Below are 13,483 nucleotides of genomic sequence, written 5' to 3' on the forward strand. Positions count from 1 at the left end.
AACTCTAAGCAGCAGCGACGTTATCGCGCTCTCCGGTAATTTTTCTTCTCTTTACAGTCCGAAAGAGAATCCCGGTGTTCGTGTGTATGTGTTCAATTAAAACGGTTCACGGAAGTCGAATTAATATGAATACCATCATTAACGGCGAGAGAAGAAAATCCAATCGAAGGGCAATGTCTAGACCTAGGCGATAAGTCTGGAAGTACATGGAAGAGAGTGCATTTAGGTGGAAAACGCGAATCGGGTTTGCTGCAATATCTACCTACATCGTTCTTGACTTTCTGTCTTATTCCTCGACCTTTTCTGTATTTATCTTTATAGAGCGGAGAAGTTAATTCTTTTCTTGGTTAAAGAGGAACTGGAAATGCTCTTCAATAAGACAAATAATCATTAATTTGACTTATTGTTAGTTGAAATAATAAACGGCGCTGGCGATACGAACGTAATTTGTTTCACGTAAAAATAATTAATTAAAAATTTAAGAAAAAAATATATGCCAAGTATAATACATGAAAAATATTTAAACTTGAATGCCATAAATAAAAATTTAAAAAAAAAAACAAAAAATTGAGATATTTATTTATATGTATATAGCATTTTTCATCATAAAATAAAAGTCTATTTTTTATTTATATTTTATTTATATTTATATTTTTATAACATTTTGTTCCTATTCTCATCATCCATGAATAATAAGTAGAACCATCTAAATATTAATATTACTGCATATAAAAGTTAATGCTATGTTACAGCTATGAATTTACAATATTTGTCTGTGAACAATATTAAAATAATGCGTTATAATTAAAATTACCTTTTTTGATATTAATTATAATGATCGACTAAAATGGCAATTATTGTTGTCGCTGATGAAGCCGATAACGAATAATTAGCAAGCGTATGCTTTTTTGTACTCTAGGAGGCGCGCATTTATACGTCAGAATCATCGATTGAAAATCAAGCCGCAATATCGCAGCTCGCGCGAATTCGATCATCGAGGCTAAATTTGATAACGGAATTACTACTATTCACGGAAACGGTGCACCGATGTGTGCTATTGTCCTCTTTGTGATACTACCAGAACAGAATGGAACTATTAAATTTTAAAGAAAATCGATAATCTTGCATAGAACTAATTCAGGATATCACTCGCAAGTTCAATAGTTGAATGGACATGGAAAGCGTGATAATTACAAATAAACACATGAATTACGTAACGCGTTTTGTCCTTTGTCAACGATATATCGCATATTGAAACAGATGCACTTCAATCAAAGTTTAATGGATTAGACATGCGATATACGCAATATAGACTCGAAGAAAAATATATAATGCTACTTATATATATTAGATCACTCGATCAAGATCAGGTTGACGGACATTTCGCGACTACTAGATTCAGGAACAATACACTTTCCGGTGCAACTGACAAAGACACACGGCAGGGTATACCGGAGAAATTGGTATCAACAGGAGGAAGTGGAGAGGAGGACGTACGTTTGATTTCGTGGTACAGTGCAATACATCTCTCCTCGGTTTACCGGTCGCTCGCTGAGACGGAAGTGTATCGTGCCCGACGAAGCGGGCACATCCGGTTCGCAAGATTAATTGCCAATAAACCTCTATTACAGAGACCTCTTCCCGCACCGTTACTCTTCTCACGATATCACGTCATTTCCTAGTCAGACACTTCGTACGCAACAATGTCGATCTTGCTCATACTTCCTTCATAATGCCGTGTATTAAAAGAAAAAGTGTTATTTATTAAAAATTGATAAATTATTATTTTGTTCTAAATTTTTGGTTTATATTCTGTAAGTTTGATGTTATAATAGAATCTATACAATTTATAAAAAAATATATAATGTTAGCAATTTTTTTTAGATGAAGACATTAAATTTTATGTCTAGACATTAAGACGTTAATTAAAATACGTATATTTACATTTCGATTATCACATTTCAATTGAATATAGTGTGAAAAGCATTACTAACAAATTGTTACAAGTATGCATATATTTTTAATTACATGATGCATGACTTCGCGCTTGGAAATTGCATTTATGTAAATGAGGTGACTATCTGAAAAATTTGACATAGAAAAATGATGCTAGTTCGCGTGCTTAGAAGCTGCGTGATTATGCATGCAATAAATCTCGCTTCGAAATCACCAAGTGAATGCTTAGGAACACGTGCGAATCGATCGTAGCCTATCTTGCACCTCGGGCCTGGTAATCGAGGGAAATTGCTTTCATCTGAATTCAAAAGCATGTATGAGAGATCAAAGTTCTTTCGTGCCGACGACGGCGAAACGAACGGACGATGGTGCGAAGAACTTATCACGCGAGCGTCGATTAAAGTTTTCACCTTTGCATCTGGTTTCATGAATTTCTCAAATATGATTAATCGTTTCGAGTATTTTAAATTGTCATTCTTTGCTCACGATTTAAGCGAATGTTAACGAAAAATTTGACAATATATCTAATTTATTATTCCTGGTCCGTGAAACACTTTTATGTTAATTTCTTCTTAGATCTTTTTCTTCTTTTTATACAACTTTGGTTTCTCTCTTTCAAAATATAAGTTTAGATCTATTATTATCAAATTGACATGATGCATGCAATTTGGAAGCCGACGATATCTTAACGTCGCAGAAATACGGGCGGAAAACTTTACCGTTTATGAGCATCGACAGGATCGATACCCGCATATCACGAAGGTGTAGAGGAAAAAGAGGACGGTTGAATGAAAGAGAGGGTAAATTGATGGAAGGGTACGATTAAAAGCTAATGACATCGCGTTTCTACGCGAATGACGGCTTCAAAAGAAAGCTTTTTCTGAAGTTGGTTGGTTTGACAAACGATCGTAAGATCAGTAAGAAACGGTGTCTAGCGCGCACCGTCTTGATGAAATAGTTTTAATTGAACCAATTGATTAATTCTCCTGCACTAAAAGAAAAAAATTATCAACATCTACAATGCGTAATATATTTTTTTATAATAAATAATAAATAATGCAGAAAATAATAAACTTTATATAAATTTGTAAAGAAAAAAAGGTTTAAAATAATTTGTATATTAAAATATGCAAGTACATATATATATTTTTTGCAAGAGTATAACTATTCATTTACGTTTTTTACATATTTGATAAATAAAAATAAGGAATTGTTTATAGCTTCTGACTGTTCTTTGATTTTACCTCCTGTTAATTGGAAATTTATTATTAGTTATATGCGCAAATTCTGAAAAAATGCATATTTATCTAGGCGAATCTATGAAAGTTTACAAACCTGAGAATATTCTTTTTAGATTTATAGCAATTTTTATCCACAATTTCTTCCAAAAATAAATGTGTGGATATGCCTCACTTTGTTTCCCACACAAATGTACATACACGCGTGATCTTTTTTTCGGGAAAATTTTACTTATTTCGTAATACTTTCATGCTGTAAAATATGCATCACTCTTGATATATGCCACAAAATATTATTTTAATATTTCAGATCGTTTTTTTATTCCTGCATTACGAGCTTCTGATTTTCGTGTCTTGAAAGCTCGTGATGCACAAGCACTCTCATCAATCATTTCAACGAAATGAAAATATAGATAGCCAACGGCAAGAAAAATTATTCGGCCGCGAAGGAGAACGGCCGCTCAGAGCTGAGATACATTATTTTCTTTGTTTTGTTTTTTTTTTTAGCTCTACATTGCGTTTTTCATTTTCCAATTGTTCAAGAGATGGATATTAATTAGCAAGTAGCAGTACAATATACGTACTCAAGCATGAAATAACAAAGGGATAAATGTCGTTAAATCGTGAGACATTTAAAACAATTGCTATACGGAATGTAAATTTTGCTTGCGCCAAGGGAGCCATTAGAGAGCCACTCTGTATTTAAATTTTAGCACTTCTCAGTACGTTTTTTGATGTACTTTTTAAACGAAACTGTGTTTCATTAGAATACATTAAAAAGTCATATTACAAAATACGTGTGAGTCGTTATCAAGGCGATCAGAGAAAATTTATTTAACATGCGATGATATAACGACTGCGATGTAATTTAGCGCACATCGCTATATATATATATATATATGTATATCACCATCGTATTTCTATTGTAATTTATGTGATGTTTCTCTTATCTGTGTACGTAGATAAGTTTATACTCTCTTGTTTCAACTGGATAATTTATCGAGTGGGTAAGCTTAGAATCTCTTACACCTCGCTTCTCGGTGTTACTCGCTTACTTTTCGACTACTCCGGTGAATAGAGCCGATGCTGGGTGACGTCGCCACATCTGGCGCCGAGGACAATTAGAGGGACTCATGAGCCGTTGGAATTAACACTCACAACGACACGAGCGAATATTTACCGGCGCGTACCATGGCGCGTTGTGTGGGTGAGCTTGTTCGCGAGACAATAGATTTGCCGAGTAAGCCATCCCAGGAAGCGCGACGATACACTGAGAATATCCCCGTCAACGATCACAGCACAGACGCTTGCTGTGGAGTTAGGGCGGGTAGGGCGTTATATCGGTGATTATATCGGTAGATGCTGATAGTGAGAAAATGGGAACCTCGATGTCAGCAACTGGAAGGTACCACTTCAGCCCCATTGGCCGAGCTCTTCAGCTCGTGCTAAGAGGACAATACCGATCGTGAGAAGTTGCCTTCGTCGCAACGATCGAGCGGCCAATTTTTTTTCGAAAAAAAGCGTCAGGTCGAGAAACTTGCTCGTCAATTGAGTGCGATAATTTTTAAAATAATTAAATCACATCAGAATTGAAAGAATATTATTAACATAATAATAATTACTATTTGTCTGAGTTTTATCGGTAATTTGGATACAATTTTATTTATAGCTACATTATATATATATATATATATATATATATATATATATATATAGTTATATATATATTTAATTTTGTATTGTTGTTATTTTCAGATTGCTGACTTTTTGCTACTTGGCTTCATTGAATTGTTGGTTGCTTCTGTGTCCGGCTATACTTTCGCACGATTGGCAAATGGGATCTGTTCCTTTGATTACATCTTTTACGGATAGCAGAAATCTGGCCACCTGTATATTTTTTGGCGGTTGTCTGGTTCTCACGTACAAAGCCTTCACGGATTTCGAGGTGAATATATGCAAAAATTTGATAATTTGTCGAATAATAGATTAAATGTAGCAAAATCTGTTATAAATAGGCAGGAAATATATATAAATTACGCAAAAACATTATTATTATATTAAGTTTTTTCTTTTTTTTTTTTTTTATTCAAACAACGGAATTTTCCTGAATTTTTTTTTTTCGAATTATATCTTGAGAAAAGATCTACTAATTGTAAGATTTTTAAATTGCCATATTTTATTTTGATGTATCGATATAAAGAAGTTTTTTCAAGTGGACGGTATCGCAGACTCGCTGACATTATCAGTTATCTTACAAACATAAAACAAAATGAGTGATTATGATCTGCAAAATGTCATTCCGCGGTTAAACGATTCGAGAATAGGCTTGATGTAACAAGAAAGATAGTACTCGGTGTTTTCAGTTCCTGTCGGTCACGACCGACATAGTCGACGATGATGAAATTGCGCTTGGCTCAAGGGTCATAAAGAGACTTGTGTAGTAATCAAGTGAGACAAACCGTAATTGTAAGTCAAACGATAAACGCGTAAATTATATTTTAGATTATTCAGCAATAGTCATTAAGTCTTTGGTTTTATGATTTCTTTAAAATTTACTATCTGTATCACGGTTGTTATTTCATCAAAGAGGTCATATCTTTTAATGTTGCTTCACGCTTTTCTATCCGCCGGCAGTTACCTAGCTCTTTGCAAGTCCTAAGTGGAAACAGACTTTTTTTCGAACGAGATCATCCTTACTTTTACGCATGAGGCAGTTTATAGGTTTACGCGACTGCCTCCGAGGAAAAAGATCTTTTTATAGATGAGATTGCTTTTTATTTCGTCATTAGCTCTTTATGTGTATAAATCTAGAGGTATAATGTTTTATGGTAGTCAGATTTTACAAATATCTCAAAAAAATTATAGATTTTTTTTATTATTCCAATAAATTTTACTTTTAGAGTGTGCATTTAGAGAAAAGCAATAAAATGAAATTATTTTTATATACAGAGAGCTTACTATATATTGAATAGTATTTTTTTAAATTTTATCTGATAGATGTTTATTTACAATGCAATATAAATCATGACAATCATATTAAATAAATTGTTTAATAAATCTCCATGACGTTAGTGCTATAGCTGTTTTCACATCAGAGAGGAAGAGAGAGAGAGTTATGACTTCAATCGGTGATGTTATATTTAATCATTATGACATAAGATAGTTTTTATAAAATATATAATATTTATATGATGTATTGTATTAAAATAGCAGTCTATTTAACAGTCGTATAAAAATTTTACGAAAATAGAATTAATTTTAATTAATAAATAATATATCATGTATATATTGTATAATTATATCTTGTTCTAAGTATTTGAGAGCGGACAATCTCTGCAAGAAATCTGCTTATTCGCTAATATTGTACGTATTTTTTCATATACTTCACGTGGAATCAATCGATACGCAATAAGCGGTGGTACGCTCTTTTTGAAGCCTGCTACTTGAACAGGTCCTTTGGAATTCTTTTTCATCAGTAAAATCTCACTATCCTGTTCCTTGCCAAGAATCTATATAAAATACAATAATTTGAAATTTTACTAACAAACAAATTTACGTATTAACATAAATTATTTTCTTATATTTTATATTTTTTAAAAAGAAAAGTAAATGAAAAAAAATATATATTTTTTATTTACTTTTCTTTTTAAATTATATATATATATATATATATATATAATTTAATATTTATATTACATAATATAGTTTGTTAATATAAATTCTTATGTAAACTAATTATTATTGATAAAGCATGATTTGTTTACCTTGTATAAATTAGTAGCCTGGTGAATAAATTTTCTAGTCTCGACATCTTTATTGCATCCGTTTATTTTATCTGATAAATGCAAAGATGTTTCGACAGAAGAAAGGTGTTTTTCTTTTCCTTTAGTATCTTTTGATACTGGAGTGATCACCGACGTGGTCGACATTTTGTCATTAATTTGATGATATTTTTTACCAAGATCTATATTTATGTTGCTCGAGGTGGATGCAGATGACATTGCAGATGTGATCAAACGTTGCGTTTCAGCATTAATAGAAGATTCTGATGTACCCATAACGTCATACTTTTCTTTGTTTATTATTTGTGCTTTTGCATGCGTCTCATTAGACGTTCCCAGTTTGTTATCCGAAATGCTTTTTCCTTCATTCTTGTTTTTCGTTCGTTTTAAAGCAATCATCTCGGCTGAAGCATCTAAAATAGCATTCTGAATTTTTGTCTCAGCATTCCAACCTTCTTCCAATTTGCTTCGATCTCCTACATGAATATCACGTTGTTTGCTTTCAATATTGTTGGTGACTGCTGCTTCCGCTGCTGTTTCTACATGGGTAGTAACATTCTCAGTTGTTTTCGAATTATTAAACTTATTCTTATTTTCTGTGCGTTCTTCAACAAGAGTAGCAGCATCTGACATTGTAATCGGCCAATTATTTAAATGTTCTTTTTTTATCTTATTGTGTATTTTCATTTTTCCTAAATTTGATAAATTAAAAGTGATTTCTCCATCTTTTTTAGACTTTCCGCTTTTAATAATATTTTCATTTGCTGCTGGTATATAAGAATTCTCTGACGATATCGATTTAATGTTATGTTGGCTATCTTGAGTATTACTTGATAAGAATCGCGCTTTATGTAAATCTTTTTGTTGATTATGGTAATTGCTGTTTTTTGTTTTAATAATTGTGTTTATCGTTGCAGAGTTTTCATAATCATTCTTCAGAATTTTCGAATCACGCGCGATCTTGATTTGTGCTTCGGAAAATAAATCCGACGATGTTTTTGAAGGACTTTTCTTAATTACATCCTGTGGATCGGTATTTTTTATATCATTAAATGATATCATTTTTACTTTTGCATTTAGAGCAGCATCCATAGCTTCTTTTATATTGTTCGTGTTATTATTTCTCATTTTTTTATCTATGTATAAATTAGATGACGATTTATTCTGTTTTGTATCTTTAAATTTACTGGAAATTATTGCTTGCCCTGATATATTTGCGTTCAGAATATCTGTATGCTTCTTTTTCACAATATCATGATTTTTATTTTGCGCATTAGCTTTTGCGTAAGATTTACTTGATGATATTCCAATCAACTTTTTGAGATTATTTTTATTAGTATTATCAATATAACCGGAGATATTTGAATCCGATGATACTGTGGAATCTGTAATTAACTGTTGTTTCCTATGAATATTCGATTCGTCATTTTCAATGCTCTGTGTGTCTGCAAATGAATTAATTAATGTCGCTTTCAACAAATTATTTTGATGCTCGTTTTTATTATTACTAAAGCTTATTGCTTGTCTTGACACTATAGCATCTTCATCATCATAAACTTTTTGTGAGAAGTGGTTATTGTTATGTTTGCTTTTCGTTAATCTTTTATTTTTAAAATCTTGAATGTATAATATTTCTTTTTGCTTATCTCGATTATTAGTGGAAGTTACTAATGATGTCGGCAATACTTGTGTAACCGTAAATACTCGTTCTTGACTGTCTTGTGCAATATTTCTTGAATGTGCATTATCTATTTGTGATTCAGTGTATAAATTGGATAATGACCATATTTGTAATGGGTCTTGTGTATTAGTGCTTTCGATACTATTTGAAGATATTGCAGATGTCACGGTATTTGTGACAGCTTTTAAATTTTCTCCTTTGTTATTAACAGTGTTTTTATTTTCTATATGTTCTTTCATATCATGGGAAAATGTCGTTTGTATTGATTTTTGTTCATTTGAATTGTAACCATTATTCATATTATGGAATTCTAAATCAGATAATAAATTCTTATTTAACTTGTTTTCTCGCATATTTTTAAGATTATTGAAAATTGCGGAATTTGTTAATGTTTCTATGTTTGTTATAATTTGTTCTTCCGAAGCACTTGAATTATTTTTAATTTTTTTTTGCGATTTTCTATATGAATTAGATTTCACTGAATCTCTTAGTGACTTTTCTTGAGATTTACTCTTAAATTTTTCAGAAGACTCCGTCTCTGCTGATGTTGCGGTCTTTCCAGTAACTTTCAAACTTTCTTTTACAATATCGTTAATATGTTTGTGTTGTACTTTTGTACGCGAGTTAGATTCCGTTGTATCTTTTAATAACTCTTGATGTGCATTTTTTATTTCACTAGAATTAGTTTCTTCCGACAATTTTATATTTGAAGTAATTATTTTATGATGTTTCAATTTATTTTGTTGTGATTGTATCTTTTCTTTTACGTCATTTTTTAAATGTTTGATGAAACGTTGAGAGTTTGATATTTCTACTCTTGCTTCTCCAATATTTGCCACATCTGCTTTTTGATTGTCATAACTATGTTGTTTATGTGCTTTTACGATATATGCAGGATCAAATGCAGATTTTTCTTCTATTGAGTCGTGTAGATTTTTATTAATCTTATTAACTGTTGACTCTGCGGACACCATTGGTTCTACAACAATTTTTTTTCTATTTTGTAATTCTCCGTTTGAAGATGATGTTGTTGTTTGGAATTTAGTATTCCATTTACTAATATTATTACGAGTCTCTGAATTAACTTCTTCTTTTTTTCTTAAAATATCTGATTTATGATCAATCATCGATTGAATTTTTGTGTCAGTTGAAGAAATTAATCCATGCCAATGTTTGTCTTTCATATTAGTATTCTTCATATTTCTATTCTCTATTCTGTTAATATTTGACAAAATATTTGATTTGTGCTGATCTCTTTGTGATATCTCTGCATATAAGTCATCTGAAGTCAGTTTTAATATATCGTTTTGATTTTCGTTATTAAAGCTGTTTAAAGTTGATAAATCCGTTGATAATTTATTCAAGTTATTAATCTCTTTCAGGTATTTTATTCGTCTGAAATTAATCTCATTTTCTGTATCAGATTTATCAGTATTTATTTCATTTTCATCTTTTATCTTGTTGTTTGTCTGTATTTTTTGATTCGAAATAATTGACGTATCTTTTAGTAAGTTATTGTGATTTATATTATTAGCGCTATTTGATATTGTTTCCATTGTTATTTTATTTGCAGTATCTTCCAATTCTTCCGATCCACTATGTGAATCAGATGATATTGCCAGCAATTTATTTTTATGATTATTTTTAATATCGTGTAAGATTTTTGATGCTTCTAAATTATTGATTATAATTTTCTTTTCTTTTAATTGATTTGGATCATGTTCATTATGTGTCCATGATTTCTCTTTTGAATTATTTGATGATGACGCTTTTATTACATCTTCAGTGAAAGTTACTGTCTTTTCCGTTGTCTCTGCATTTAATGCAATTCCTAATTTTGATTTAACAATTTCGTCTTTTTCATTTATTTCAATACTTTTATCATTTGCGAATTTTTTGATATTATTCTTATCTTTTAGATCAGTAAGCCACTTTGTTTTCAATATATTATCTTCCCATCTATGCTTATCATTGTTGGTAAGTGCCGATATTGTTAATGTTGCAGTATTGGCAACTTGTGTATTGTTTTTTTGAACATTTAAATTGTTTTTACTTGTAGTTTGTGATGATGATGACACATGTAATAAATTTTGCTCATCCAAATCAGAAACATTGTTAGAAGTGATTGTCTTTGTATTTTTATTTAATATTTGTGATTTAGTGGACGAAGAAGACGATGATAACGAATTTATTGATTCTTGTTGATGAGAATTTCCAATACCAGAAATTTCTTCTATTTCTGTTCTTACGCCAATATTGTCTTTGTGATTTACATTTATATTGCCCGAATAATGCTTATTTTTTATATGTTTTTCTTTTACCAATTTAGAAGGCAATAATGATTTGGATAAATCAGACCTATGTTTATTATCACTAGTTTTGAAAGCTGTTGATTGTGTTGATACTTCTGCAATGTTAACATTTATTTTGTTTTTCTGTAAATTATCATGTTCATATTCATGTTCTGCTTGTGACTTTTCCGAGGATAGAACAGATGACGAAGAGAATAATTTTTCTAAATGAGATTGATTGTTATCTTCTATAATATTGGGCAACATTGATTCTGCTGCTACTTTTGAAATAGAATTTATTTTATTATCTTTATCATTGATTAAATTAAGTTTCGATTGAAACATTCTGGAAGGCAAAAACAACCATTCATTTTGTACATTATCGGACTTTGCTGTTGATGACATTTTTACGTTTTTTTCTGCACCTTTCTGAACGTTATTATAATGGTTAGACTTTTGCTCCATTTTTGATTCGATAGATTTATTGGCTGCTTTTGATAATGCTTCTGATTTAACGGTATTTATTGCTGGATTTTTAAAGTCATTTAAATATTTTTCAGACTCTTCTTCGGATTTCATAGATAATTTAGAAAATATTGATGTATTTCCCAATTCGGACTTTTTATTTTTTACATCAACAGAAATTTTTTTATTTGCTGATGCTTTAGCATTTATATTATATTTTTTATTATTCCAATAATCCCAAGATTCAATTTGTGATTTTGTAGATGATTTAGAAGAAGCTATTGTATTTTTTATATTAGATTGAGATTTATTCATCGTATCACTCAGTAAGGCTGTTTTTCTTAATGTTTCTACATTCGCATTGATTTCGTGGGTATTTTTTAATTTTTTATTTGAATGACGATTTGTATTTATTTGTGATTTATCAGTTAATTTAGAAAAATCAGATATATTATTATTATCTTGATAATCATTTGTTATGCCGCTTGAGGATATTTTTTCATCTAATGCCTGTTCTATAGCCACAATCTTATTATCTGATTCAGATGTTTTCGATAATGTAGATTGAAGATTACTTTTAGATTCACTGAATTGCGTCGCATTTGCAGTCTGTTTTGTATTAATATCAACATTTGCGTTTCCTCCATAAGTGTCATAAACACGTTTCATTTCTGTCTGAACATCTGCGCGAGGGTTCTTTAATGACATCAACTCCCATGAGGCCTGAGAATAATTATTATTATTACTTATTTTTTTATTGCTATGTTTTATATGCGATGTTGTATCGATCATAGAACTGTCAGAAATTAGATTTTCTTCACGTGTAATAACTTTGCTTTTATTTGTATTATCTTTGCTTTTTGTTTTTTCTTTGCTGTTATTTGACGTTATTTTGTTTATTTCTATAGAATGCGTAACTGGGTCAGACAGATTCGTATGCTTTTTTAGATAACGATGTTTATCCTCATCTGAAATGTATTTTTTTCCTTTTGCATTTAATAATATTGTTTCATGTTTAGCATTGTTTTGCTTTTCGTCTTCTTTCATAACAGCTGCTGAAGATTCAAATGATGCATTTGATTCTTTATTTCTTCGTTCTTGTTCTTTAATGAAATAGATATATTTATTCCAAGTATTAAATTCAGTTGCATCCGATGCAGTTGATGATTTTATGCTATTAGCCTTTTCATCTAAAATATGATTATCTTGACTATGGTGTTGATTATAAGTATTATGATTGTATTCATTATTATTCTTATAGCGATTTTGTTTATTACGGTAGCTATGATAATTGTGTTGGTTATATATATCATTTTTTTCATGTTGGTTATGTCGATCGTGAGACAAACGTTCATCAGAAGTAATCATTTGCGATTTTTTTGATACTTTAACATCATTAGTAAATTTCTTTTTTTCTTCTTCTGAATTATCATAATCAATTCTTTTTAAATCTTTAGCAAACTCCATTTTTTCACTATCACTCATTTCTTGATTATCAAAATCATAATCATTAACATCACGAAATACATGTGCTTTTCCGTGTTTGTAAGCTGGAAATTCTGGTATTATCACTTCAGCACTATTATCATCGATATTGATCACTTCTATTGACCGCGCATAATCTATATATTTTCTCTTTAAATCCATATATTTTTTTCTGTCTTTTATGTAATTTTCTTCATCTGAGATTTGTTCGTTTGACGATACGGCTCTATGATCATGCTCGTTCATAATTGGAGAAATTGTTTTTGTTGCAACATTGACAGTGACTTCTTGATTTGCTTTTGGATCATGATCCTTCTGACTTTCCATCGTCTTTGGATTCATCAAATGCTTTGTTTCGGAAGCGACAATATTAGCAGTAGAATCTTCGTATCCGTTGATACTGTGATGCACTTTTTGATTTTTGAGATGTGTTTTTGAATGAGCGTGAGATAACGATGAATGGGCCAACGATGAACTGACCGGTGGATGACTTTTAATCTCACTGGAATCCATTTCAATCCCCGTTGACGTCACATTATTATCAATTACAGAGTGTGTGCTTCCTAGAAGGCTATTCGTCGTTTC

The 13,483-nt window shown here is 30.8% G+C and overlaps 1 protein-coding gene across 6 annotated transcripts in view; it reads left to right on the forward strand.

Annotated features, from left to right (window-relative positions):
• Positions 1-13,483, forward strand: part of LOC126849949 (protein O-mannosyl-transferase TMTC1-like) — a 211,732-nt gene that overhangs the window by 170,077 nt on the left and 28,172 nt on the right. For all 6 annotated transcript variants that reach the window (XR_007687480.1, XM_050592447.1, XM_050592456.1 and 3 more), the window contains one exon: positions 4,950-5,139. Coding sequence is in view for 5 of the 6 variants with exons in the window: in XM_050592447.1 (XP_050448404.1) it covers positions 4,950-5,139 (190 nt within the window). In the remaining variant the exon portion in view is untranslated. The remainder of the gene's footprint in view (positions 1-4,949; positions 5,140-13,483) is intronic.

The sequence above is a fragment of the Cataglyphis hispanica genome, chromosome 1, assembly GCF_021464435.1.
Source record: "Cataglyphis hispanica isolate Lineage 1 chromosome 1, ULB_Chis1_1.0, whole genome shotgun sequence".
Classification (NCBI taxonomy): Eukaryota; Metazoa; Arthropoda; class Insecta; order Hymenoptera; family Formicidae; genus Cataglyphis; species Cataglyphis hispanica.